The 24,787-nt window shown below is 40.7% G+C and overlaps 1 protein-coding gene across 6 annotated transcripts in view; it reads left to right on the top strand.

Annotated features, from left to right (window-relative positions):
- The window catches only part of AKAP7 (A-kinase anchoring protein 7), a 162,672-nt gene that overhangs the window by 79,975 nt on the left and 57,910 nt on the right, over positions 1-24,787 (top strand). For 4 of the 6 annotated variants that reach the window (XM_051855333.3, XM_051855334.3, XM_089332676.1 and 1 more), the window contains exon 6: positions 3,901-4,013. The exons of the other annotated variants lie outside the window; for them this stretch is intronic. In XM_051855333.3, coding sequence (XP_051711293.1) covers positions 3,901-4,013 — 113 coding nt within the window. The remainder of the gene's footprint in view (positions 1-3,900; positions 4,014-24,787) is intronic. 6 annotated transcript variants of the gene reach the window in all.

Raw genomic sequence — 24,787 nt, 5'->3', positions numbered from 1 at the left:
ATGATTTTTTAAATGATGATGAAATCAGATCAGACCTATTGTCATGTTTAATCCCAGTGAGAGTCAAGTTGGGAATTGATAATTCCTTCTTTTTTTTTTTTTTTTTTTTTTTTTTACAGAAGATCAGTTTAGTGTACATTAAGTAAAGCTTTCAACAGTTTGCACCCCCATAGAAACACAAAGTGAAATATACTGTTTGAGTACTCATTATAGCATTAAGTCTCAATGTACAGCACATTAAGGACAGAGATCCTACATGAGGAGTAAGTGCACAGTGACTCCTGTTGTTCACTTTACAAATTGACACTCCTGTTTATGGCATCAGTAATCTCCCTATGCACCAGTCATGAGTTTCCAAGGCTATGGAAGCCCCTTGAGTTCTCCGACTCTTATCTTGTTTAGACAAGGTCATAGTCAAAGTGGAGGTTCTCTCCTCCCTTCAGAGAAAGGTACCTCCTTCTTTGATGACCTGTTCTTTCCACTGGGATCTCACTCACAGAGATTTTTCATTTAGGGTTGTTTTTTTTTTGTTTGTTTTGTTTTGTTGTTGTTGTTGTTGTTGTTTTTTTTTTTTTTTTGCCTGAGTGTCTTGGCTTTCCATGCCTGAAATACTCTCATGGGCTTTTCAGCCAGATCCGAATGCCTTTAGGGCTGATTCTGAGGCCAGAGTGCTGTTCAGGACATCTGCCATTCTATGAGTCTGCTGAGTATCTCGCTTCCCATGTTGGATCACTCTCCCCTTTATTTATTCTATTGGTTAGTATTAGCAGGTACTAGACTTGTTTATGTGCTCCCTTTGACTCTTAGTCCTTTCATTATGATCAATTGTGAACTGAAATTGATCACTTGGACTAGTGAGATGGCATTGGTACATGCCACCTTGATGGGATTGAATTGGAATCCCCTGGTATGTTTCTAACTCTACCATTTGGGGCAAGTCAGCTTGAGCATGTCCCAAATTGTACATCTCTTCCCTCTCTTATTCCTACTCTTATGTTTAACAGGGATCACATTTCAGTTAAATTTCAACACTTAAGAATAACTGTGTATTAATTACAGAATTAAACCAGTCATGTTAAGTAGAACAGACAAAAAACTACTAAGAGGGATAATGTATTAAGTTGTTCATTAACAGTCAGGGCTATGCTGATCAAGTCACCGTTTCCCATAGTGTCCATTTCACTTCAACAGGTTTCCTTTTTGGTGTTCAGTCAGTTGTCACCAATCAGGGAGAACATATGGTATTTGTTCCTTTGGGACTGGCTTATTTCACTCAGCATGATGTGTTCCAGATTCCTCCATTTTGTTGCCAATGACTGGATTTCGTTGTTTCTTACTGCGGTATAGTATTCTAAAGAGTACATATCCCATAATTTCTTTATCCAGTCTACCGTTGATGGGCATTTAGGTTGGTTCCAGGTCTTGGCTATTGTGAATTGTGCTGCAATAAACATTAGGGTGCAGACCACTTTTTTGTTTGCCAATTTAAATTCCTTTGGGTAAATTCCAAGGAGTGGGATGGCTGGGTCGAATGGTAGGGTTATATTCAGGTTTCTGAGGAATCTCCAGACTGACTTCCATAGTGGCTTGACCAGTTTGCATTCCCACCAACAGTGGGTTAGCGTCCCTTTTTCCCCACATCCTCGCCAGCATCTGTTGCTGGTAGATTTCTGTATGTGAGCCATTCTAACCGGGGTGAGGTAAAACCTCATTGTGGTTTTGATTTGCATTTCCCTGATTGCTAGTGACCTTGAACATTTTTTCATGTGTCTGTTGGCCATTTGGATTTCCTCTTTTGAAAAATGTCTATTGAGGTCCTTGGCCCATCTCTTAAGTGGGTTGTTTGTTTTGTTTTTGTGGAGTTTCTTGATCTCTTTGTAGATTCTGGTTATGAACCCTTTATCTGTTGCATAGTTTGCAAATATTTTTTCCCATTCTGTCGGTTGTCTCTTCACTCTCCTGACTATTTCTTTTGCAGTACAGAAACTTCTCAATTTGATGCAGTCCCAATAGTTGATTTTGGCTTTGACTGCCTGTGCCTCCCGGGTCTTTTCCAGAAATTCTTTGCCTGTGCCAATATCTTGAAGGGTTTCTCCAATGTTCTCTAGTAACTTGATGGTGTCAGGACGTAGATTTAGGTCTTTAATCCATGTTGAGTGGATTTTTGTGTAAGGTGTAAGGTAGGGGTCTTGCTTCATGCTTCTGCACGTGGAAATCCAGTTTTCCCAGCACCATTTATTGAGTAGACTGTCCTTGCTCCAGGAATTGGTTTTAGATCCTTGATCAAATATAAGTTGGCTGTAGATGTTTGGGTTGATTTCTGGTGTTTCAGTTCTGTTCCATTGGTCTATCCATCTGTTTCTGTACCAGTACCATGCATGCCTGGTAATTTTTGATTAGATGCCAGGTATTGTGAAGTATATCTTGTTGGGTCTTGGATAGTTTTGTATTCTTATCAATATCCTTGGGCATTGTTCTGGGACGTAATTTTTACTTGGAAATAGTAACGGCCACCTTTGGGTCTTTCTCCTAAGGTCTGTTCGGTGATACAAGAGCAGTAGCAGTCCTCAATTAATTACTTCCCAGTACTGCAGCAAGATTCTCTGTTCTGCAGTGTCCCATGAATCTTGAGGTTTTCCAGTCAGGCTAATGAAGGAGGCAGTATTCCTAACTTCTAACAATGCTGGGCGCTGTTCCCTCTGATCCTTTTCAGTGTGTTTTCCACTTGCCTCCGGTAGTTTCCTCACACACGTGCAATGAGCAGAACTCAGTTGAGTATTCCATCAGAGTGGGGAACCTTTTTTCTGCCAATGGCCATTTGGATATTTATAGCATTGTTCATGGGCCAAATGAAATTATCAGCTTAAAAGTTAGCCTGATACAGAGTTATGGAATTTTGAGTCCCACCTGCAGTTGCCTTGGCAGGCCCAGACCAAATGATTTCACAGGCCCTGTAAGGCCCATGGGCTGGACATTCCCCACCTCTGTTGAGGAGACCTTTCCCAGATCTCTGGAATTTTCTCTAGGCGCAGGCCTCACTTTTTTATTTTGTCCTATGAACTCTGGTTGCCTTGGTCTCTTGTACTTTCAACTCTTTTCCCTTCAACCCAAGATGATGATTAGCTGCAGCTCACTTTTATCTCTCCTGGTGCAGGGGCCTGGATACTCTAGGATGTAAGCTGGCACAATTGAAGGCTCACCTTGTTTGTTTTGTATCTTCAAGTGAGCGCTCCTGTTACTTCATTTTGGTCAGTCAGAAGTAGACATTTTAGATATGGAGAGTCAAGAGAAGCTAGTCCTTTCGTATACATGCAAATACCAGTGAAATATTTTATGTAAATCAGCATCTTTTCAGTCAAATAGTTGTTTATTAGCTGTTCCCTACATGTTGTAGGTTTTAATCTTCTATTTAAAAAAAAAAAACACAGCTATTTAGGGGCTGGCATTATGGTGCATTGAATTGAGCCACCATTTGCAACAGTAGCATCCCATATTGGAGTGCCAATTTACATCCTGGCCACACTGCTTCTGATCCAGGTCCCTGCAAATGTGCACGGGAAAACAGAGGAAGATGACTCAAGTACTTGGGCCTCAGTCCAACCCATGGAGGAGACCAGGATGAAGTTCCAGGTTCCTGGCTCCATCCTGGCTGTTGTGATCATTTGGGAAGTGAACCAGTGGATTGAAGATCTCTCTGTCTCTGACTCTCTGACTCTGTCTCTGTCACTCTGTCTTTAAAATAAAATAAATAAATAAATCTCAGAAAAGAAGAAAAATAAAAACAGATATACAACAAATAGATAAAGGAATCTTCATCATAGTTATTTTTAATTGTCATTTTATAATTAAAGACAACTATGTGTTAGAGTAGCATCTTTGTGTTTCTTTTATTTTTTTCAGAGACTGCGAAAAGGACGTTTCAAGAAAAAGGTGTCATGGTAGGAGAAAGCCAAAGCTTTAAGCCTCACTTGACCTTTATGAAATTGTCAAAGTCACCATGGCTCCATAAGAATGTGAGTGCACAAGCCTCGTTCTACCAGTCCTACCAGTCATGGGCATGCATGCTCAGGGCATGAATGACATTCACAGTGGTTTTGGACATCCTAATGCTGTTGCTCCAGGGATTCCCAGTCAGTTTGGTTTCAATTCCCAGAGAGGCTGCGGAGGCTCATGGTCCTCCACAGAGGCTAGGACAGCTGCACCCCCATTTTCCCCTTTGGCTATTAATTGCCTACTCTGACCATCATTCCCTGCTAGTTGGTCTATCGCCACACCTGCTTCACCCCTTGAGGGGCCTCCAGGAGGCAGTGCCATACTCCAGTGTGCTACTGGTTTTGCTGACAGTTGTCCACATCCTGCTGCTCTCAGAGCTTCCTCTGCTGGCCGTATACACAGTGCTTTTCCCTGTACCTTCAAGCTGGGAAAATCTCTAACATCCCTTACATAGCTCGCTCAAGGTTTTCAAAGGACCACCTTGTGCTTTTAGCAGTTGCCTCCATTGAGGGCCTGGAGCAAGTGTACCAGGGACTGAACTAGAGGTTTACTGAGGGACCCTACCTCCCGAGGTACCTAAAAGTGCTTCTCCTAAAGAGAGTCAGCAGTGATGAGCCACGGAATATGCATTTTTTACTTCCTCTATCTTCAGGTGATTTCTTGCCTTTCCTGTCCGCCTCCTCCTTCAGAGATTGGAGTAATTAAACTTTCCTCTGGATTCATGAACATTTCTCTTGGAATCCTAAGGGCACCTGTCCTTGTTTTTCCCACTGCAGCCTCTGGGGTCCCTCACACACATTAAGACATTGATGGCCTGCTCTGGCAGACTAGTATTTTGGAGATGGGCATGCAGGTTAATAACCACTCTTTGCTCTCATGACCTTCTGCTGCACTTAAGATTCATTTGCAGCATATTTGGCATTTAATGCCTCAGTCTTCAGAATGTCTGTTTGGTCCTTCCTTAAAAATATGGGCTTATGTGACTCACATCCAGTGGTTACGAATTTTCAATAAACTATATGTTAAATATCTCCTCAAAAATGTATATGGCACATTTGTTTCCTTTTTTAAAAAAGAACTATGGCAAAAATTCAGTAATATCTATATTAGGTACTATCCCAGAATACGTTAAGTACAAATAATTTTTGTAAATAGATTTTTGAAATCTGCTATGGCAGTTATTTACCTAACTTGTAGACTCACAGCTTACCTCTCTGCTCATTATCTTTCTTGTTTTGCTTTCAAATGGATTGTCTTCTTCCAAGTGGTTTCAAACTTAATCACAGAATGACAAATCAGTGGTGAAGGTAATATTCCCATTTCAAAATGTTTCTGTGTCTTTACATTATTAACTTGGATGTGAGAGTACCCAAGGATACTCATCATAGGAATGTTGTTAGAATTTCATTTCACCATTTTGGGTTGCATTTAAATGATGCCTTGGCAGCTAGTTTCACAGAATTGACCCCCTCACCCTATAGCAGAGGAATATGAGCCATAGAAAGGTTAAGTGATTTACACTGAGACCACATTCTTATTGGATACAGCACCCTGTCTCTGAATCTGAGAATCCACCTATCTTATTCCCAGTCTTATGTTCTCCCCTTCCACTCACCAACTCCAGTTCACCCTAATTGATTTCTCTGTGTAAAGTGCTCTCTGGGCCAAATTATATTCATTTGACAGTGTTTATTGAGTACCTACTATGTGCCAGACACAGGATACTGGTTCATAGAGTGAAGATAAACTAGAAACAACCCTTGCTTGTATAGTGTATACAATCTAAATCTAATCAGGTTGCATTTGGTTTATATTATAATGCCTACTCTTTAGATGATAAATCATGATCTTACCATCTTTCAGAAAGTCAAATAAGAATCTTTTTTTGTTGTTGTTAATGTACTGATTCTGTTCCGATCACTGCTATGGTGGTCAGCATTCCTGAATGCTTTAAGGAAGTAGGTCTTCCATTTTGTTTTGACTTATGGGTCAGCTGGGGTGATTTTGGAGGCTGCAGATTTCCATTCTTTACACTAGAGAATGGGGGTAGATCTAGAACCCTGACTCTTGATATTCAGTAAGTGCCCTGAGATTCTGATCTGGATGGTCGTCAGCAGAGTAGTATATGCTGGAACACACAGGCTTAAATAAATGCCCCTCAGTTTCCTTATGCAGCAGTTTACTGCAGAGGTTAGAACCAGTTAGAGAAAGCAGCACGCTCATATGTACATGTGGATTTCATTATTCACTTTCTTGTAATTTGTGGTTTGGAAGGTAGATGGTTTGAAATATGCGATCCCTGGTCTATGACTCTGCGGTCTTTCCAGCTTTGGTACATTTCTGACTCTCTGTTTTCCTCTCAGCTTTCTCTTCTATTCACTTGATTTGAAAAACATTATTTATTTATTTGAAAGGCAAAGTACCAAAGCGGGAGGGAAAGAGGGAGAGAGGGAGGGAAGGATGGAGAGAGAGAGTGAGAGCAAGAGCCAGTAAGCGAGAGAGAGATATTTTATCCTGTGGTTCATTCCCTAAAGGGCTGCAGCAGCCAGGTCTATGCCAGACTGAAACCAGGAGCCAGGTACTCCATCCAGTCTCCCATGTGGGTGGCAGGGGCCCAGGTACTTGGGTCATCTTCTGCTGCCTTCTTGGGCACATTAGCAGGAAGCTGGATCAGAAGCAGGGCAGCCAGGAATTGAAACAGTCCTCCTATAAGGGATGCCCGGCTTTACAAGTAGCATCTTAACCCACTGTGCCATTATACCAGTCCCATTTTTCAGATTTTTATCCTGGGTCAACCCATTTTTAAGTGGGTGGTCACTGAAAAGACAGTAATGGAATGTATGGCCAGCTTTTAAAGTTATTTAGATTGATTATGAAGAAAAAGGCAAGGGAAGGAGTTAGGTGAAATAGTTTTTTCCCCCATTCGTGTATTTCTAAATGTTTATTTTAGTTATTAAACTATTATCTGAACATATGTTCACTGGAAATGATTTAAATACACACAAACAGAATACAGTGTGAAAGATATGACTTTTCCCTCACTGCCACCCTGTCACTTTCTTCATCCCAATATAATTTCTCTGTTTGTAGATAGCCACCTCTAGTATGTCCTCTTAGACCTTTTCCTGTGAACTTCAAATATATATACATACGTGCATGTATATAGTTTCTTTAAAGTAGAAGTAAAATGCTGTATTATTTTGATTTATCATAATTTATTCTCCCTTGATGAATAATGAGGTCAGTTTCTTTTTTTTCTTTGCTACCACACATCATACTGCAGTGAGCATTTTTTGTTCATTTTCTTTGTGTAGATAGACTGATATTTCAAAGAATCAATTCCCTGAAATGAAATTCTAAGGTCAAAGCGTATTTATTGTACATTATAACTTTTCAAAAACACCTCACATTGCCTTTTTAAAAATAGTGCCAGTTTAGGCCGGCGCCGTGGCTCAATAGGCTAATCCTCCACCTTGCGGCGCCGGCACACCGGGTTCTAGTCCCGGTTGGGGCGCCGGATTCTGTCCCGGTTGCCCCTCTTCCAGGCCAGCTCTCTGCTATGGCCAGGGAGTGCAGTGGAGGATGGCCCAGGTGCTTGGGCCCTGCACCCCATGGGAGACCAGGAAAAGCACCTGGCTCCTGGCTCCTGCCAGGATCAGCGCGGTGCGCCGGCTGCAGCGGCGGCCATTGGAGGGTGAACCAGCGGCAAAGGAAGACCTTTCTCTCTCTGTCTCTCTCTCACTGTCCACTCTGCCTGTCAAAAAAAAAAAAAAAAAAAAAAAAAAAAAAAAAAAAAAAAATAGTGCCAGTTTATACTCCCAACCAGCGTATGAGAGGAATGTTTGTTAGGGTAAATTTGTAGTAGACAAACTATCAAAGATTATGAGGCTTGCTTATAAAATTAGTTTGGCTCTCTGAGCAGCAAGTTGTGCAACCAACATTAAAAAAAAATTTAAAATCCATATTCTTTAAGATGTCTTTTCTGCTATTATTGTAGAGAAATTATTGAAAAGGTCCTCTGTACATAAAGATGTTTGCTGAAGCATTATCAATAGTAGGTAAAAATTCAAAATTGCATTTACAACAATAGGGGGAAAATTAGAATCAATTATGGTAAGTCCTGTTAATGATTTAAGCAGATGTTAAAGTGATAATTATTAGGACTCTGAAACAGCATGAAAAGGGAAATAACCATAGAATGTATATTACCATTAAAGTTGGTAAGGAGAGAGTGAGATAGTTTCCATCTTCTGGTTCACTCCCCATTTGCCTACAACAGCCAGGGCTGGGTCAGGCTGAAACCAGGAGCCCAGAACTCAATCTGGGTCTTCTATATGAGTGGTAAGGACCCAGTTACTCAAGCTGTCATCTGCCTCAAAGTATGCCCATGAGCAGGAAGCCGAGGAGCTAAGTCTTGAACCAGGGACTCTGGTACAGGATGTGGGCATCCCAAGTGCCATCTTAACTGCTGTCCTAATGCCTGCTCCATTTATCATTTTTAAATGACTGAAAATTTTATAAATGACCTGAAAAGCTGTTATTCATTCTGATTTTTTTTTTTTTTTTAAAGACCAGATTCAAATTGGAGCTCTAATCCATCTGTTCTGATGGTACAACATCCCATTGTCCACAGAGAGTGGAGTGATAGCTGGAACAGGGCAGGAGTGTTTTCCCCCTGGTCTCTTGATGAAGATCTAGTGTGAAGGTTTCCCTCTGGTGATCAGTATGGGGTGCAGAAGGCCCTCAGCCTCTGGGCTCCTGCCTTCTGGGAGGCACCAGTTGCAAGTAACAGTGTGCATGCTCTAGAAGTGACCAAACACATGGGGTATCCAGAAGTTTAGTGTTTGGGATTTTTTTTTTTTTAACTTTTATTTAATGAATATACGTTTCCAAAGTACGAATAATGGATTACTATGGCTTCCCCCCCATACCATCCCTCCCACCCACAACCCTCCCCTTTCCCACTCCCTCTCCCCTTCCATTCACATCAAGATTCATTTTCGATTATCTTAATATACAGAAGATCAGCTTAGTATACATTAAGTAAGGATTTCAACAGTTTGCTCCCACACAGAAACATAAAGTGAAAAATAATAGATGATTTTTTTTTAATGTTGATGAAATCAGATCAGACCTATTGTCATGTTTAATCCCAGTGAGAGTCAAGTTGGGAGTTGATAGTTTCTTTTCTTTTCTTTTCTTTTTTTTTTTTTTTTTTTTTTTTTTTTTTTTTTTTTTTTTTTACAGAGGATCAGTTTAGTATGCATTAAGTAAAGATTTCAACAGTTTGCACCCCCATAGAAACACAAAGTGAAATATATTATTTGAGTACTTGTTATAGCATTAAATCTCAATGCACAGCACATTAAGGACAGAGATCCTACATGAGGAGTAAGTGCACAGTGACTCCTGTTGTTGACTTTACCAATTGACACTCCTGTCTATGGCATCAGTAATCTCCCTATGCACCAGTCATGAGTTTCCAAGGCTATGGAAGCCCTCTGAGTTCTCCGACTCTTATCTTGTTTAGACAAGGTCATAGTCAAAGTGGAGGTTCTCTCCTCCCTTCAGAGAAAGGTACCTCCTTCTTTGAAGACCTGTTCTTTCCACTGAGATCTCACTCACAGAGATCTTTTGCCAGAGTGTCTTGGCTTTCCATGCCTGAAATACTCTCATGGGCTTTTCAGCCAGATCTGAATGCCTTTAGGGCTGATTCTGAGGCCAGAGTGCTATTTAGGACATCTGCCATTCTATGAGTCTGCTGAGTATCTCACTTCCCATGTTGGATCACTCTCCCCTTTATTTATTCTATCGGTTAGTGTTAGCAGGTACTAGACTTGCTTATGTGCTCCCTTTGACTCTTAGTCCTTTCATTATGATCAATTGCGAACTGAAATTGATCACTTGGACTAGTGAGATGGCATTGGTACATGCCACCTTGATGGGATTAAATTGGAGTCCCCTGGTATGTTTCTAACTCTACCATTTGGGGCAAGTCAGCTTGAGCATGTCCCAAATTATATATCTCTTCCCTCTCTTATTCCTACTCTTATGTTTAACAGGGATCACATTTCAGTTAAATTTCAACACTTAAGAATAACTGTGTATTAATTACAGAATTAAACCAGTCATATTAAGTAGAACAGACAAAAAAACTACTAAGAGGGATAATGTATTAAGTTGTTCATTAACAGTCAGGGCTATGCTGATCAAGTCACCGTTTCCCATAGTGTCCATTCCACTTCAACAGGTTTCCTTTTTGGTGTTCAATCAGTTGTCACCGATCAGGGAGAACATATGGTATTTGTCCCTTTGGGACTGGCTTATTTCACTCAGCATGATGTGTTCCAGATTCCTCCATTTTGTTGCCAATGACTGGATTTCGTTGTTTCTTACTGCGGTATAGTATTCTAAAGAGTACATATCCCATAATTTCTTTATCCAGTCTACCGTTGATGGGCATTTAGGTTGGTTCCAGGTCTTAGCTATTGTGAATTGAGCTGCAATAAACATTAGGCTGCAGACCGCTTTTTTGTTTGCCAATTTAAATTCCTTTGGGTAAATTCCAAGGAGTGGGATGGCTGGGTCGAATGGTAGGGTTATCTTCAGGTTTCTGAGGAATCTCCAGACTGACTTCCATAGTGGCTTGACCAGTTTGCATTCCCACCAACAGTGGGTTAGTGTCCCTTTTTCCCCACATCCTCGCCAGCATCTGTTGTTGGTAGATTTCTGAATGTGAGCAGTGTTTGGGATTTTTAAAATGTGTAAACTCTCTCAGATTTCCTGATGTGGAACTTCCTCTGCCACAGCCTGGCATCCTAGTTCCCATGTTAGAGAACTGAGTCCAGCCTAAGGAAATATTCTATGAAACATCAGGCTTTTCCTGTCACTTGTATATTTTTTTCACACCAGGAGGCCTTCAGGCTGGTGTGTTTGTCAGTTTTTCATATCCTTTATTTCATGACATTCCAGCAGGTATATTGTATAAGAGAATGTTGAAAGCAGTTGTAATTTTTAGAGCTATTCTGATTGTTGTTGAGCTTTGTTGCCTTTTTCATGAAATAGATGAAGCCTCAGAAACTTACTGAATTACTAATGTATCTGAAATAGAAACTGAAGTTCAAGTTATTTGTATAGTTTCCTTAGAATACAGTTGTTAGACATGTACTTGGTTGCTCCATGCTTTTCCTAGTGATTCTTTTGGATTTTTATTTCTTGTTGAATGACTTTGTATTTATGTGATATAAATATTGCAAAACCTGGTGAGTTAGGAGTGTGTGCTAACACTTGGTGGCAGAAGAAGACCAGTTTCAAATCAAGTAAGCAACTTAACACAGACCTAGATTTCTCAAGAAATAAATGTGATCTCCTAATGGAGAGATCAGAGACTGTTACATGTAATTTTTTCTGAGCTTCTTAGATATCTTCCCTGATTTATGACTCTTTGGAATTACTAATTTTGTGTTTAAACTAACACAGATTTGGGTAATTAATTTGTACTTCTTGCAGCAGCTTTTCACAAAATCAAACAATGAAAACACTTAAGGGTGAGAGAAATGCTTTGAAAATCACTAGCTATTACTTTTACTTATGTTGGTTTTGAGAGCAGAAGCTGAAATACACACAGCAGGGGTTTAAGAGTGTTTGTGGGACCATATAATGATGGTGTTGAAGGAAGTGAGGATAGGATGCAGGGCATTCATTAGCGGGAATGGCAGTAAGAAGCAGAAAAGGAGAGAATGGGTGAAAATTCGTTTCTGGGGTGGGTGTTTGGCACAACACTTAAGGTGTCACTTGAGATGCCTGTATCCCAATTTTGGATGACTAGTTCAAGTCCTAGCTTCTCCGCTTCCAATCTAGTTTCCCGCTAATATGCACCCTTGGAGGCAGCAAATGATGACTCAAGTCCTTGAGTCCATGCCACCCATGTTGAAGATTCAGAAGGAGTTCTGGACTCCCATCTTTGGCCTGGCCCAGCCCTGGATGTTTCAGGCTGGGAAATCAATCTGGGTGTTCTACTTGGGAAGCAGGGGTCTAACTACTTCAGTCATCACCTGCTGTCTCCCAGGGTGCATATTAGCAGGAAGTTGGAATCACGAATGGAGCCAGTACTTGAAACCAGACTGATCAGTACAGGATGCAGGCATCTCAAGCAGCATTGTAATGCCTATACCAAGTGTCCACCCCTATTTTATTTTTAAATTAATTTATTGGGGATGGAGAGAGGGAGGGAGAGATAAAGAGAGCTAGAGAAACAAAGACAAACAGAAAGAGAAAGAAAGAAAAAAAAAGGAAGAAAAAGAGAAAGAAAGAAGAGATAGTGAGTTCCCGTTTTCCTGAGTCACTCCCTAATTGTCCATAACAGTCATGGCTGGGCTGGGACAAACCTGGGAGATGGGAACTCAATCCAAGTCTCCTACATGGGTAGCACAGACCTAATTATTGGAGCCATCACTGCTGCTTCCTTAGGTTTGCAACAGCAGGAAGCTAGAATCAGGAGTCAGAGCTGCATACTGAACCCAGGTACTCTGAGATGGGATGTGGATGTCTTAACTGCCAGGCTGAGTTCCCATCTGCTTCTTCACTCCACAAATGGCCACAGTGGTTGGGGCTAGGCTATCTTACACTGCTTTCTCATGTGCACCAACAGGGAGCTGGATCAGAAGCAAAGCAGCTAGGACTTGCCAACCTTTCTCCCCCATCCTCCCTTAAAGAGTTTCTATCCCTCTAACAAAGGAGGGAACTTGGAGACTTTGTGCTGCCACTCTCTCCACCCATCTCAGAAGAGGGCACTTCAGATGCCCTCAGTATCAGAGGGCCTTTATGAGTTCAGATGAAAGGTTATCTTAAAAGCATCCTTGCTATAAGGTAAAGCAAATTGTTTCCATAGCCCATTCTTGAAGCTCCCAGTGTCAAATGGCTTACTCACAGTTTATTTCAGTCACTTTTCATATTACCAAGTACATTTAACAACAGATTTCTTTTTGCTTTAATGGCTTTTTTAAACTAGTAATTCAGTGAAATGTAAAGTGAAATGGAATTATAATTTCCAGTGACATGCTGTAGGTGCCATTAGTCGACTGTGTCATCCATTATGTGTCAAAGACGCGTACAATGTTTGGCCTCACTATGTTGCTAATGCAGTTTCCAACTTTGTGCTGTTGAGTTGTCTATTTCTGTATATTGAAAAAAAACCTTAAGTTTATGATTGTTTAACAATTGAAAATGATATGTGCAAAGGAAAACCTTTCTGAATGTTTATTTTGGAAACTTTCAATACTTTGTATCTCTTCAAACATTAAGAAATGCATTAGAAACAGTCAATTGAAAGCTCAATTACTTTAAAAAGAGTTTTTTAGAAACTAATGCCAGTATTAGTCATGAGTCCTGACATATCTTGATTCTGTTAGTGATTTGGAAAAACCTTGAAAACCCTTGAAGAAACGAAACAACTTAACTAATACTAAATCTTCAAAGTGGAATGGAGATTTTAAGCCAGTATCTTCATGAGCATTTTCTGTAATTTTGCTCTCAGGGTTTTATGTGACATAGGATTCTGTAATTAAATGAATGTGAGCATTTAGGATGCGCTAAATAAAGTTAATCTGATTCTTTGTTTCAGAGCTGCTTAGGGTCTCTGAAATGCAAATGCTTGTTGTGAATCTCAAGAGTTTACAACATCAAAGGCTCATTTTTCTGCTCGTGATCATGGGTCATCTGTGGTTCAGTTCTGCGTTGTTGTAGTGACTCAGGACTGGAGTTTTAGTGGCTTTCCTGGTAGGACATTGCTGATGTTGTGGCCAAACTGATTCTTAAAATGTGCTGAAAAATGATGCATATCCTTTCTGATCACAAGTTACTAACTCAAAGAGAGATACCTTAAAAGTAGAATGGTACCAATTCATTGAATGACTAAGTTGCTCAGTTCTTTTCAATTGACTATTCCAGGAAATTAAAAGAAAAAACCATTATTAAATTCTTTGCTAGAGCCAAATTCCACATCATGTGGACCTACCTGAATTTGTTCATCTCACCCTTGGCCTTGGGAGTTTGGTCTGGTTCCTGCTCTAGATTTTTTGTCTCTGAAACCTTCCTGGTGGCAATACTTTACCTGTTGGCCAGGTTTATAACACCATTTTAGAGACCTGTGTTTCAGAGCCTTCCAAGTGTGTATCTTTACATTGCCCTCAAGCTGATGACCAGAATATGAAACTGCTTGTCTTCCTTCCTTGACTACTGCCTCTCCACAGCTGAATTTATTGAGAATACTTTCTGTCATTACTTTGTTCAGGACAGAGCATTTCTTTCACATTGATTTTGAGTTTGGTCCCCAGCACTAGTGTGAGATCTTAGTGAGCCCTTCTTTAGCAATAGCTCCTCTATATCCCCATTTTGCATGACTTAGTCCCTGGAAGTCCATCTCTCTCCTCATCCTCCCTGACTTACTCTATTAGAAAATGGTAAACGGAGTCCATTGTGCTCTTAGATTCTAGCCCAAATATCTCTAGAACTTACGTCAGTGAAATTAAGTTGGAGGTGGGCACTGGTCACCCAGGAATAGACTGAATGGAAAGGGAAATCATGTCCGACATACTTCTCCACAGGTAGTAACTTGCCAATAAAATTTGTCCCTGTGGTACCTAAAATACACAAAGCAGGGATGGGGTAGATATGGAGGGGATGATGTCGTTTGGCTGGCTTAGCTTTCCTGGAGCCGTGCCCACAGGATAGCAGTGGACCCAGCACAGTACTCTGACAGCATGTACTGGGTACTGTGAAAGGGGAATGTGCCAATGTTTGTGACATTTTTCATTCTGTCATCCTAAGATACCAAATTCCTCACTTCTTGTTCACTTTTTCTTTTTGTACCAAACCCACCACTTATTTTATTTTTATTACTTTAGAAATAGTTCTTGAAATTCTGGAAAGAGCTTAATTTTTAAAATCTCTAAAAGAGAAGGCTGTGTTGAAATTGTTGGCCAGTCTGATACCTCGCTTTTGCTGTGTTTTTTTTTTTTTTTGAAGTAACATACAGTATTCATATAGAGAGGCTGAATGAGTACATTAGAAAAACTGTGTAATCCCTGCAATCCTGTATCTTTTAGTGGTTTTTTTTTTTAATTTACTTGAAAGGCAGGATGATTTAGAGAGGGAGGGAGGGAGGGAGAGAGAGAAAGAAAGAGAGAGAGAGAGAAACTCCCATGTGCTGTTCTACTACTCAGATGCGCAACAGCCAGAGGGCCAGTGCTGGGAGATGGGAACTCAATCCAGGTCTCTAACAGGGGAGGTGAGGGGAACTGTTGCCTTCCAGGGTCTGCAATAGGGGGAAACTGGTTTCACAAACTAGAAGTAGATTTTGAATCCATGAAGTATGGTATGGGATTCAGCTTTCTTAACTGCTAGGCCAAACACCTTTCCCAGAGTTCTATATTGTAAATATAAACAAAAGGGAGATTTTACTATTAAATGTTTGATTAAGGTGGAGATGTATAGGGCTGGCATTGTGACATAGCAGGTTAAGCTTCTGCCTGTGATGCTGGCATCCCATATGGGAGTCCCAGCTGCTCCATTTCTGATCCAACTCTGTGCTGATGCCCTGGAGAAAAAAGCAGAAGATGGCCCAAATGCTTGGACCTCTGCACCTACGTGGAAGACACAGAAGAAGCTCCTGGCTTCAGGCTTCGGCCTCACCCAGCACTAACCATTGTAGCCATTTGGGGAGTGAATCACTGGAGAGGAGATCTCTCTCTCTCTCTCTCTTTCTCTCTCTCTCTCTTTCTCTCTGTCTCTCTCTCTGTCTCTCCTCTTCTCTCTGTAACTCTTTCAAATAAATAAAAAATAAATCTTATTACAAAAGTTGGAGATGTGTTCATTTCACTTTAACAGGTTTCCTTTTTGGTGTTCAGTTAGTTGTCACCTATCAAGGAGAACAAGTGGTATTTGTCCCTTTGGGATTGGCTTATTTCACTCAACATAATGTTTTCCAATAGGTGACAACTAACTGAGCACCAAAAAGGAAACCTGTTAAAGTGAAATGAACACTATGAGAAACGGTGACTTGATCAGCCCTCACCCTGACTGTTGATGAGCAGCTTAATATGTTATCCCTCTTAGTATCTTTTTTGTTTGTTCTACTTAATACTTTTGGTTGAATACTGTAATCAATACACAATTCTTTTTAAGTGCTGAAACTTAACTTAAAAGTGATCGCTGTTAAATATAAGAGTGGGAATAAGAGAGGGAAGAGATGTTCAATTCGGGACATGCTCAAGCTGACTTGCCTCAAACAGTGGAGTTAGAAACATACCAGGGGATTCGAATTCAATCCCATCGAGGCGGCATGTACCAATGCCATCTCACTAGTCCCAGTGATCAATTTCTGTTCACAATTGATCACAATGATAGGACTAAGAACCAAAGGGAGCACATAAACAAGAATAGTGTCTGCAAATACTAGCTGATAGAATAAAAAAGGGAGAGAATGATCCAACATGGGAAGCAGGATACACAGCAGACTCATAGAATGGCAAATGTCCTAAACAGCACTCTGGCCTCAGAATCAGCCCTTAAGGCATGCGGATCCGGCTGAAATGCCCATGAGAGTATTTCAGGCATGGAAAGCCAAGACACTCTGGGGGGGGGGGGAAACCTAAATGAAAGATCTCCACAAGTGAGATCCCAGTGGAAAGAATGGGTCATCAAAGAAGGAGGTACCTTTCTCTGAAGGGAGGAGAGAACTTCCACTTTGACCATGGCCTTGTCTAAATATGATCAGAGTCAGTGAACTCAGGGGGCTTCCATAGCCGTGGCAGCTCATGACAAGAGCCTAGGGTGATTACTGAGGCCATAAACAAGAGTGTCAAATTGTTAAGTCAACAACAGGAGTCACTGTGCTCTTACTCCTCATGTAGGATCTTTGTCCTTAGTGTGCTGTACATTGAGATTTAATGCTATAACTAGTACTCAAACAGTATTTTTCACTTTATGTTTCTGTGTGGGAGCAAACTGTTGAAATCTTTACTTAATGTATGCTAAACTGATCTTCTGTATATAAAGAGAATCGAAAATGAATCTTGATGTGAATGGAAGGGGAGAGGGAGTGGGAAAGGGGAGGGTTGCGGGTTGGAGGGACGTTATGGGGGGGAAGCCATTGTAATCCATAAGCTGTACTTTGGAAATTTATATTCATTAAATAAAATTTAAAAAAAATTTGGAGATGTGGACAAAAGAATGTTTCCAGTTGCATATTATATATAACATATTTTACATAGCAGTATGAGCTGTGTTAGAAATTCTTTGGGTACATTTCTTACTCTAACTGGCAAGAAACATTCATTTTTCAGTTAGTTTTTAGGAGGATACATGATTCCTGGGTCATATGTCTAATAACTATTCCATGTGCAATTACTATTTTTCCTTTTTCTATTCAACCCCCCTTTCTCTAATATTCTATCTCGGGAATGATTTCAAATAAAGTGACAAGGCTTGTATCCTTAACACTTCTTTTGTTCCATTTCCTGACCTGAAGGATGGACATTGAGTGTAAATTTCAGCGTCTTCACTTGTTCCCATTCCTTCACCCAGTTCTTGTGATGCCTAGGTATTGGAGCCTTTGCTTTGTCAGGCAGACTTCTTTCCTAAGTGCAGACAGGGACTACTGCTGTACTGTTAGAAGGGAGTAACCAGGGGAGATGGGTGTTCTGTTGAAAATGGTATTGGTGAGGGGAGGGCAGGAAGTAGGAAGAATGTGCATGGGAAGGGAGTCTAGGAAATGGATCAGTTTATAAAAAGTGGGCAAAGGAGAAAGTATTGAATGCAGAAAAACAGGATGAACTGTAAAAGTGCTCTAGGTCTTCCTTAAAATCACAAAGCTATAATTGGTGGTATCTATAGATGCATCTAAAATATTGCCAATAGAGAGTCCCTTCCACATTGTCTAGGGATGTAACTCTCATTTTGGTTGTATGTGAGGCTACAATTGGGTCTGAAGTTGTATCTTTGGATAATCTACCCAATTTACACGAATGGCTCCATAATTTGGATCTCTAAGCTATACAGACAGATTGCATTTTATCACAATATAAGTGTGTTGCAGTAGATGGGCCAATATAATAGGACAAGTTAAAATTATTAGGATGTTTCTATGAACTTATTACTGAATGATCTTTTTTTTTTTTCTTTTTAAAGATTTAGTTATTTATTTGAAAGGCAGAGTTAGAGAGAGAGAGGGAGAGAGAGAGAGAGAGAGAAAGAGAGAGGTCGGTCGGTCTTCCATCCTCTGGTTTACTCCCCAAATGGCTGTGACAGCCAGAGCTTGGTCAGTTCAAAGCCATGAGCCAGGAGCTTCGTCTGAGTCTCCCATGTGGGTGCAGGGGCCCAAGGACTTGGGACATCCTCCACTGCTTTCCCAGGATAATTAGTGGGGAGCTGGATCAGAAGTGGAACAGATACCATAGAGGATGCCAGCGCTGCAGGTGGCTGCTTAATCCGCTATAGCACCTGCACCCTGAATGATCTAAACAGCCTCACTCTCCTGTTTCATTTTTCAGGTCCTAAGAATTGTTGATACCAGTGGCTTGCTGGCATCAATTACTTAATGTTGGAAATTTTTTTTATTAGGAAGGAAAACTATTGCATTAAAAGAGGAAACCAGCTAAAAGATGTAAGTGTATAAATATTACTTCGTGAGGCACTTTAAGGTGAGGAACACCTTATGTTTTATCTTTAGCAATAGAAATAAATGGTTAAGTTGGTGAGTTAAGAAAAAATGTGACCAAAGAGGAAAACATTAAGAGAACAGATGTGGCAAGGAGAAGGAGGCTCTGGCTTGTTTACATTTGAATGATCACAGGGCTGTTCTGAGCCAAAGAGCACAGCTGGAGTTTGATCAGGGGAATTGAGAGTCCAGCTGAGACTGAGCTGTACAGCAACTGCTCTTGGATGCCACAGTTCTGGGGCCCCTTCTTTGTCTCATAATAATGAGAAAAGCCACGTGCAGATATAATAAACAGGAGGCCAAACAGCATATGTTCTCTCATGGTTTGAGAGGGCTCCAGGAGGAACCCAGAAGCAGGAGTTGAGGTTGGCTAAGAAGAAAAAAGAATGAGACTCTCCGGGAACACACTGTGTTTACTGTGCGTGGAGGCATTGCAGTGTTCCAGAACTTACTGTTGGACCTGCAACCTTGAGAAACTCTTGTGTACTAAGGACCTGTTATTTCCCTCATTTACATGGCCTTAGTCACTATAAAGGAACCAAATGTTCATGGACTGAAGCCATGCTTCTTCCTCTTTCCCGCTTGATGCCAGCACCTCATTCAAAGGAAACTCTAGGATCAGGAAGCAATCCAGCATCTTCTCTTGGTGGCTTTTTGGAAATGGCTTGTGCTGCAAACACTGATGTAACCTCCCCGTCGTGACTGCTCTTTTTGCCACTCAATGCTACCAAGGAGCATCCAGCTCCTCTCAAAGTGGTGGGTCAGGCAGAGTGAGGCGTCCGTAGCAGGTTAGAAACCTACAGCGGCACAGTTGTGTTTCCATATATTACCTGCTGAAAGCTGGGATTCTGTGAATGGTAGATAACTAGGTAATGGGAAGGTGAGGAGTTTCTGCTTTTTTTTCCTTAAAGCCTGGAGATTAAACAAGCAGGAGTGTTAAAAGCAAGTTTAAGCCGGCGCCGTGGCTCAATAGGCTAATCCTCCACCTTGCGGCGCCGGCACACCGGGTTCTAGTCCCGGTTGGGGCGCCGGATTCTGTCCCGGTTGCCCCTCTTCCAGGCCAGCTCTCTGCTATGGCCAGGGAGTGCAGTGGAGGATGGCCCAGGTGCTTGGGCCCTGCACCCCATGGGAGACCAGGAAAAGCACCTGGCTCCTGGCTCCTGCCAGGATCAGCGCGGTGCGCCGGCTGCAGCGGCGGCCATTGGAGGGTGAACCAACGGCAAAAGGAAGACCTTTCTCTCTCTGTCTCTCTCTCTCACTGTCCACTCTGCCTGTCAAAAAAAAAAAAAAAAAAAAAAAGCAAGTTTATAAATAGAGGGGTTAGGGAGATGACTGGCCTAAAAAACCCTATGGTGAGTTGTGGAGGTGCTCTGTCCTAAAGTAAAATGAAGCATTTAGAAATATTATAGACTCAAATAAACAGCTGGTCTAGAAGAGTCAGGCAGTCTCTGTAACTATTTTACTTGATTACTTGGATATCAACAGTGTAAGAGTTGTTTTTCCACCCTGGATCATTTGGCTGATGTTTTTCTATGCTTAAGTGGCACCTATGAATTCTTTCTTACCTCTCTTTAAATTTCATAGTAAATGAAGTTCACTTACTATGGTATAATTATCACTGGATGTATTACTGTTAATTCAGTACATTAAAGGCAGGCATTTCACAATGCAAAAATTCTCAAAGTAGTTTTGGGATTGGTTTTAGAAATATGGTATATAGGGTTGTATCTCAGGAATGGTTAGCATTCTTAGAGTTTTAATATTTTAAAGTAAATAGGTAAGAGCTTGTATATTATTCTGTACTTCATTTCAGTTTATCTGTGCCCATTACTTATCCTGAATCTGAATTCAAGCTCTGCCTCTTTCTAGTATGTCTTTTAGTAAGTGGCCTCATTTCTCTCAAGATTTAGTTTCCTTATCTGGTGATAATAATGGTACCAATCTCACAGCATTATTAGGGATATTAAATGAGTTAATAAAAGCTCTTCAAGTCATGCCTGTACATAGTAAATGCTATGTACTTTCTGTTATTATTATACAGATGGCAGTGGCATCTTTTTTTCCCCAGATTGGTCCAAGATAATAAAGTACTATCTTCTTTTCTATTTTTCATCACTCCTTACTTTTCCATCTCTGAACTCACCAACTGGCACAAGGCATGGTTTCAGGGCCCCAGCAGGTCATGAAATGTGCATGCCTGCCAGGGCCACCAGCTGTACAGACTGCCCCAGGATGGTGGCAACAGAAGGCTGCAAGGCAGTTGTCACCCACAGTGCTGGAACCAGGTCTAAAATCACCAGCTCTTCTGGAGCCCCTTGGCTGCTGTGGGGAGGATTCCTTGTCTCTTTCCATCCCTGTAAAGGACCAGGAAGGGCCCCAGGGATTCCCTCTAAGAGGAGCTGGGGGAAGGCTGCAGCTGACAAGGAGAGAATCAAGTGTTCCATATCAGGAGGAAGACAGAAATGGAGGAATGCAAATCCCAGTAAGAAAACGTGGTCATGCAGGGAGAGGAAGAGGTCCTGAAGTAGACTTGCCTCAGATAAGCTCCTTGTCAGTTAATATGTACATTTTAATAGAGACAGTGATGGCCAAAAATGATTTAAAATTTTTAAACAATATATCACTAAAGAAAGGAAACGTTTAAAAATATTGCCATTCCTCTTTCATCACCTGATACCCAAATGACAGAGTAGTTTGGTTTGGCTGCTAATTTGCATCCTGAATTTTGGTTTTAGGCCATTATCTCAGGGAAAGTACATTTCTTTAGTAGCTGCTTGCATGACAGAAATAAAGAGCAGAGATTCAGGAATACCAAGCTTACTGTCAAAAGGACACATAATTTGTTGGTCTGATATGGAGCCTGTTTATATAAATTGTGAATATTATAAGATAACAAGTAACAATAAGAAGTTATCTGCTACTCCAAAAATGTCTCAACCTGCTTAATAAAATTAGCATTCCATTGTTCTGACCAGAATAACTTTGTCAGGGAAATTAAAGAGGAATAATATGTATTTTATCTTTGAGAACATTAAATGAATGATTTTTTGTTTCATAATGTTAACTAAAATGGATTTTCATATTTTGTGGTTGTGTCTGCTTCCTGTATTAAAAATAGAGTTGAATTGCATAGTAATAAGTAATACAAATCTGTGCCCTTTTGGTTCATATTGAATAATGTACATCATTTAGCTAAATGTAAATGATTTGGTGAGTGCTTCCTGAGTAAATAATTTCCATTACTTATTAGATTCAGCCATCAGATGATGCTAAAAATACTCTTCAGCCTGTCAGTGCCATTTTTTTCTGGAGTTAGCTGAGTGCCAAGTCACAATCAAGAATGAAATTCCTGTTTCCTGGTACATTGTATCAAAGGTTATTGGGTGGCTTTAAATATCTGTGCTGATTCTCCCTAAACTGGGACTGACACTAAGCTAAAGGGAAGTAAGACTTCAGCCCATTTCTGATAATTAAGACAGTCTTAAAAAGTTCTTGTTTGATGTTTTTTGCTGCTAATTTATTGTTTAGAAATCTCATATCCTATATTTAACTTCTTATTTCTTTTCTCAATATTAGGCTACGTAACTGACATGTCACTTATATTGAACATATTTATAAATGTGAAGTCCTTAAAAATAAACCTTACCCCTGTTAGGTTGAAGATAATAGTAACCTTCAAGCCAAGTCCCAGACTTTCACCAAGCATACTCAAAGTGCTGTTACCATGATTTTGTTGAGGATCACCCACGTGTATTGTTTCTCTGCCTCTTATAGACTCCCAACTCTCTTATCCTTTGCTAGTCCTGCTTTCTTGATTTTAACCATTTTTGTGGATTTCTTTGAGTACTTCTAATATGCTTTATATGCACTGATCTTTAGATGATAGGATGCCTTAGGAAGGCGAGGAAGAGGGGCTAGCATTGTGGTGCAGAGGGTTAAGCCCTGCCTGTCACACAGGCATCACATATCAGAGTGTTAGCTCCAGTTCCTGCTACTCCACTTCTGATCCATCTCCTTGCTAATGTGCCTGGGAAAGCAGTAGAGGATGTCCCAAGTGCTTGGGCCCCTTTACCCACTTGGGAGACCTGAAGGAAGCTCCTGGCTCCTGGCTTTCAATTGACATAGTTCCGGTGGTTGTGGTCATCTGGGGAGTAAACCAGCAGAGGGAAGACCTCTCTTTCTCTCTCTCTCTCTCTCTCTCTCTCTCTCTCTTTGCCTCTGCCACCTTGTAACTCTGCCTTTCTATTTTATTTTATTTTATTTTATTTATTCCATTCCATTCCATTCCATTCCATTTGACAGATAGAGTTAGACAGTGAGAGATAGAGACAGAGAGAAAGGTCTTCCTTCTGTTGGTTCAGCCCCCAAAATGGCCGCTACGGCCAGCGCTGTGCTGATCCGAAGCCAGGAGCCAGATGCTTCTCCTGGTCTCCCATGAGGGTGCAGGGCCCAAGCACTTGGGCCATCCTCCACTGTACTCCCTGGCCACAGCAGAGAGCTGGACTGGAAGAGGGGCAACCGGGACTAGAACCCGGTGCCCATATGGGATGCCGGTACCATAGGCGAAGGATTAACCAAGTGAGCCATGGCGCCAGCCACTCTGCCTTTCAAATAAATAAATAAATAAATCTATCTTTAAAAAGATTAGCGGAAAATGGAATTAAAGATAAGTTTGGCGATTGTGCATTTATCCTGGTGTTCAAGGCACCCTGGAATTCTTGAGTTTGATACCCATCTTCAGTTCCTGATTCTAGCTTCCTGCTAACGCAGACCCTAGAAAGCAGTGGTGATAGCTCAAGTAATTGGGTTCCTGCCACTGAGATGGGGGGCCTGGATTGCCAACTGCCAGCCTTGGCCCAAACATAGCCTCAGTCCGGCCCAGAAGTTGCAGGTACTTGGAGAGTGGCCGAGCACTTGGGTGCTCTCTTTCCCTGTTCTCTCTTCCTGTCTACCTCTCAAATAAGTAAAAATAGATAATAAATCTTATTTTGAGGAAAGAAATCTTGAAATCCGTGCATGCATATTTTTCATAATATGCATTTTCTATGAATATTTTGAAGTGTCTTCATATATAATTGTTATCATTAGGGATTTCAGGGAATAATTTCAGTTGAGATATGACTTCAGGAGTAAAAAAAATTCCAGAGTAAATTGAAATTGACCTTTTTTTAATGCTTTTTTTGAGGTGGGGGGGGAGTCACTCGTTTAGACAAGGCGGAAGACAAGTGATAACTCAACAGACAAAAAAGGGCCTTTACTTTTCAAGGCAGCGATGCCAGCACTGACTTGCTACTATAATCTCCATTTCAGTTTAGTGAAATGCGCTTGTTAAAAGTAAGAAATAAGGGAAACAAGAAAGCTCTAATCTGCTAGGCTAATTAATTCAATTTTAGCAAAAGGTAAGCATCAACTATTTTGCAAGGATTCTTCACAGATGACTTCCAACAGAAGTCTTAAGAGACTCATTTTGATTAGCAAGTGAAATAGAATTAATTTTGTTACTCATAATTTATACAGAAAGCTCTGGTTCAAAAAGGCATGAGGCTTTAGAAGGCACTGAAATCATATTCACCAATCAGAAAATATCTTCAATAATAAATCTAGAAATAAACAAGAATCTTCTTTGTCTGATACATATTCTACCATTAGTATCATCTTCGTTCTGTGGAGATGTTTTTGTTTGGCAATATGTTTCTTTTCTATGAAAATCTGTCTTACCATTCAACTGTAGTAGGTGGTGTTTTTTCTTTCATAAAAATGGGCTATAATTCTGAGGCAATAAATGAGTATATCATTTAGGGTAAGTCTAAGAAGGTTCATATTTTCTGAATGAATCCATTGGGCTGTCTAAATAGTCCCAAAGACATCATTCTTCAAGGTCCTATTTTAAATCTAAAAAGGCTGAGTGAAGGCATGATTTTCAGATTTGGGATCCTGAAATTACCTTTCTCATCTTTATTTATTTACTTATCTATTTATTCTTAATGATTTATTTTTACTTATTTGAAAGGCAGAATGAGAAAGAAGGAGGGAGACACACACAGACACACACACACACACAGATATTCATCCACTGGT

This window comes from Oryctolagus cuniculus, chromosome 5, assembly GCF_051225735.1.
Source record: "Oryctolagus cuniculus isolate XC-2025 breed Fujian yellow rabbit chromosome 5, ASM5122573v1, whole genome shotgun sequence".
NCBI lineage: Eukaryota > Metazoa > Chordata > Mammalia > Lagomorpha > Leporidae > Oryctolagus > Oryctolagus cuniculus.
This window is presented reverse-complemented; position numbering and strand designations above follow the sequence as displayed.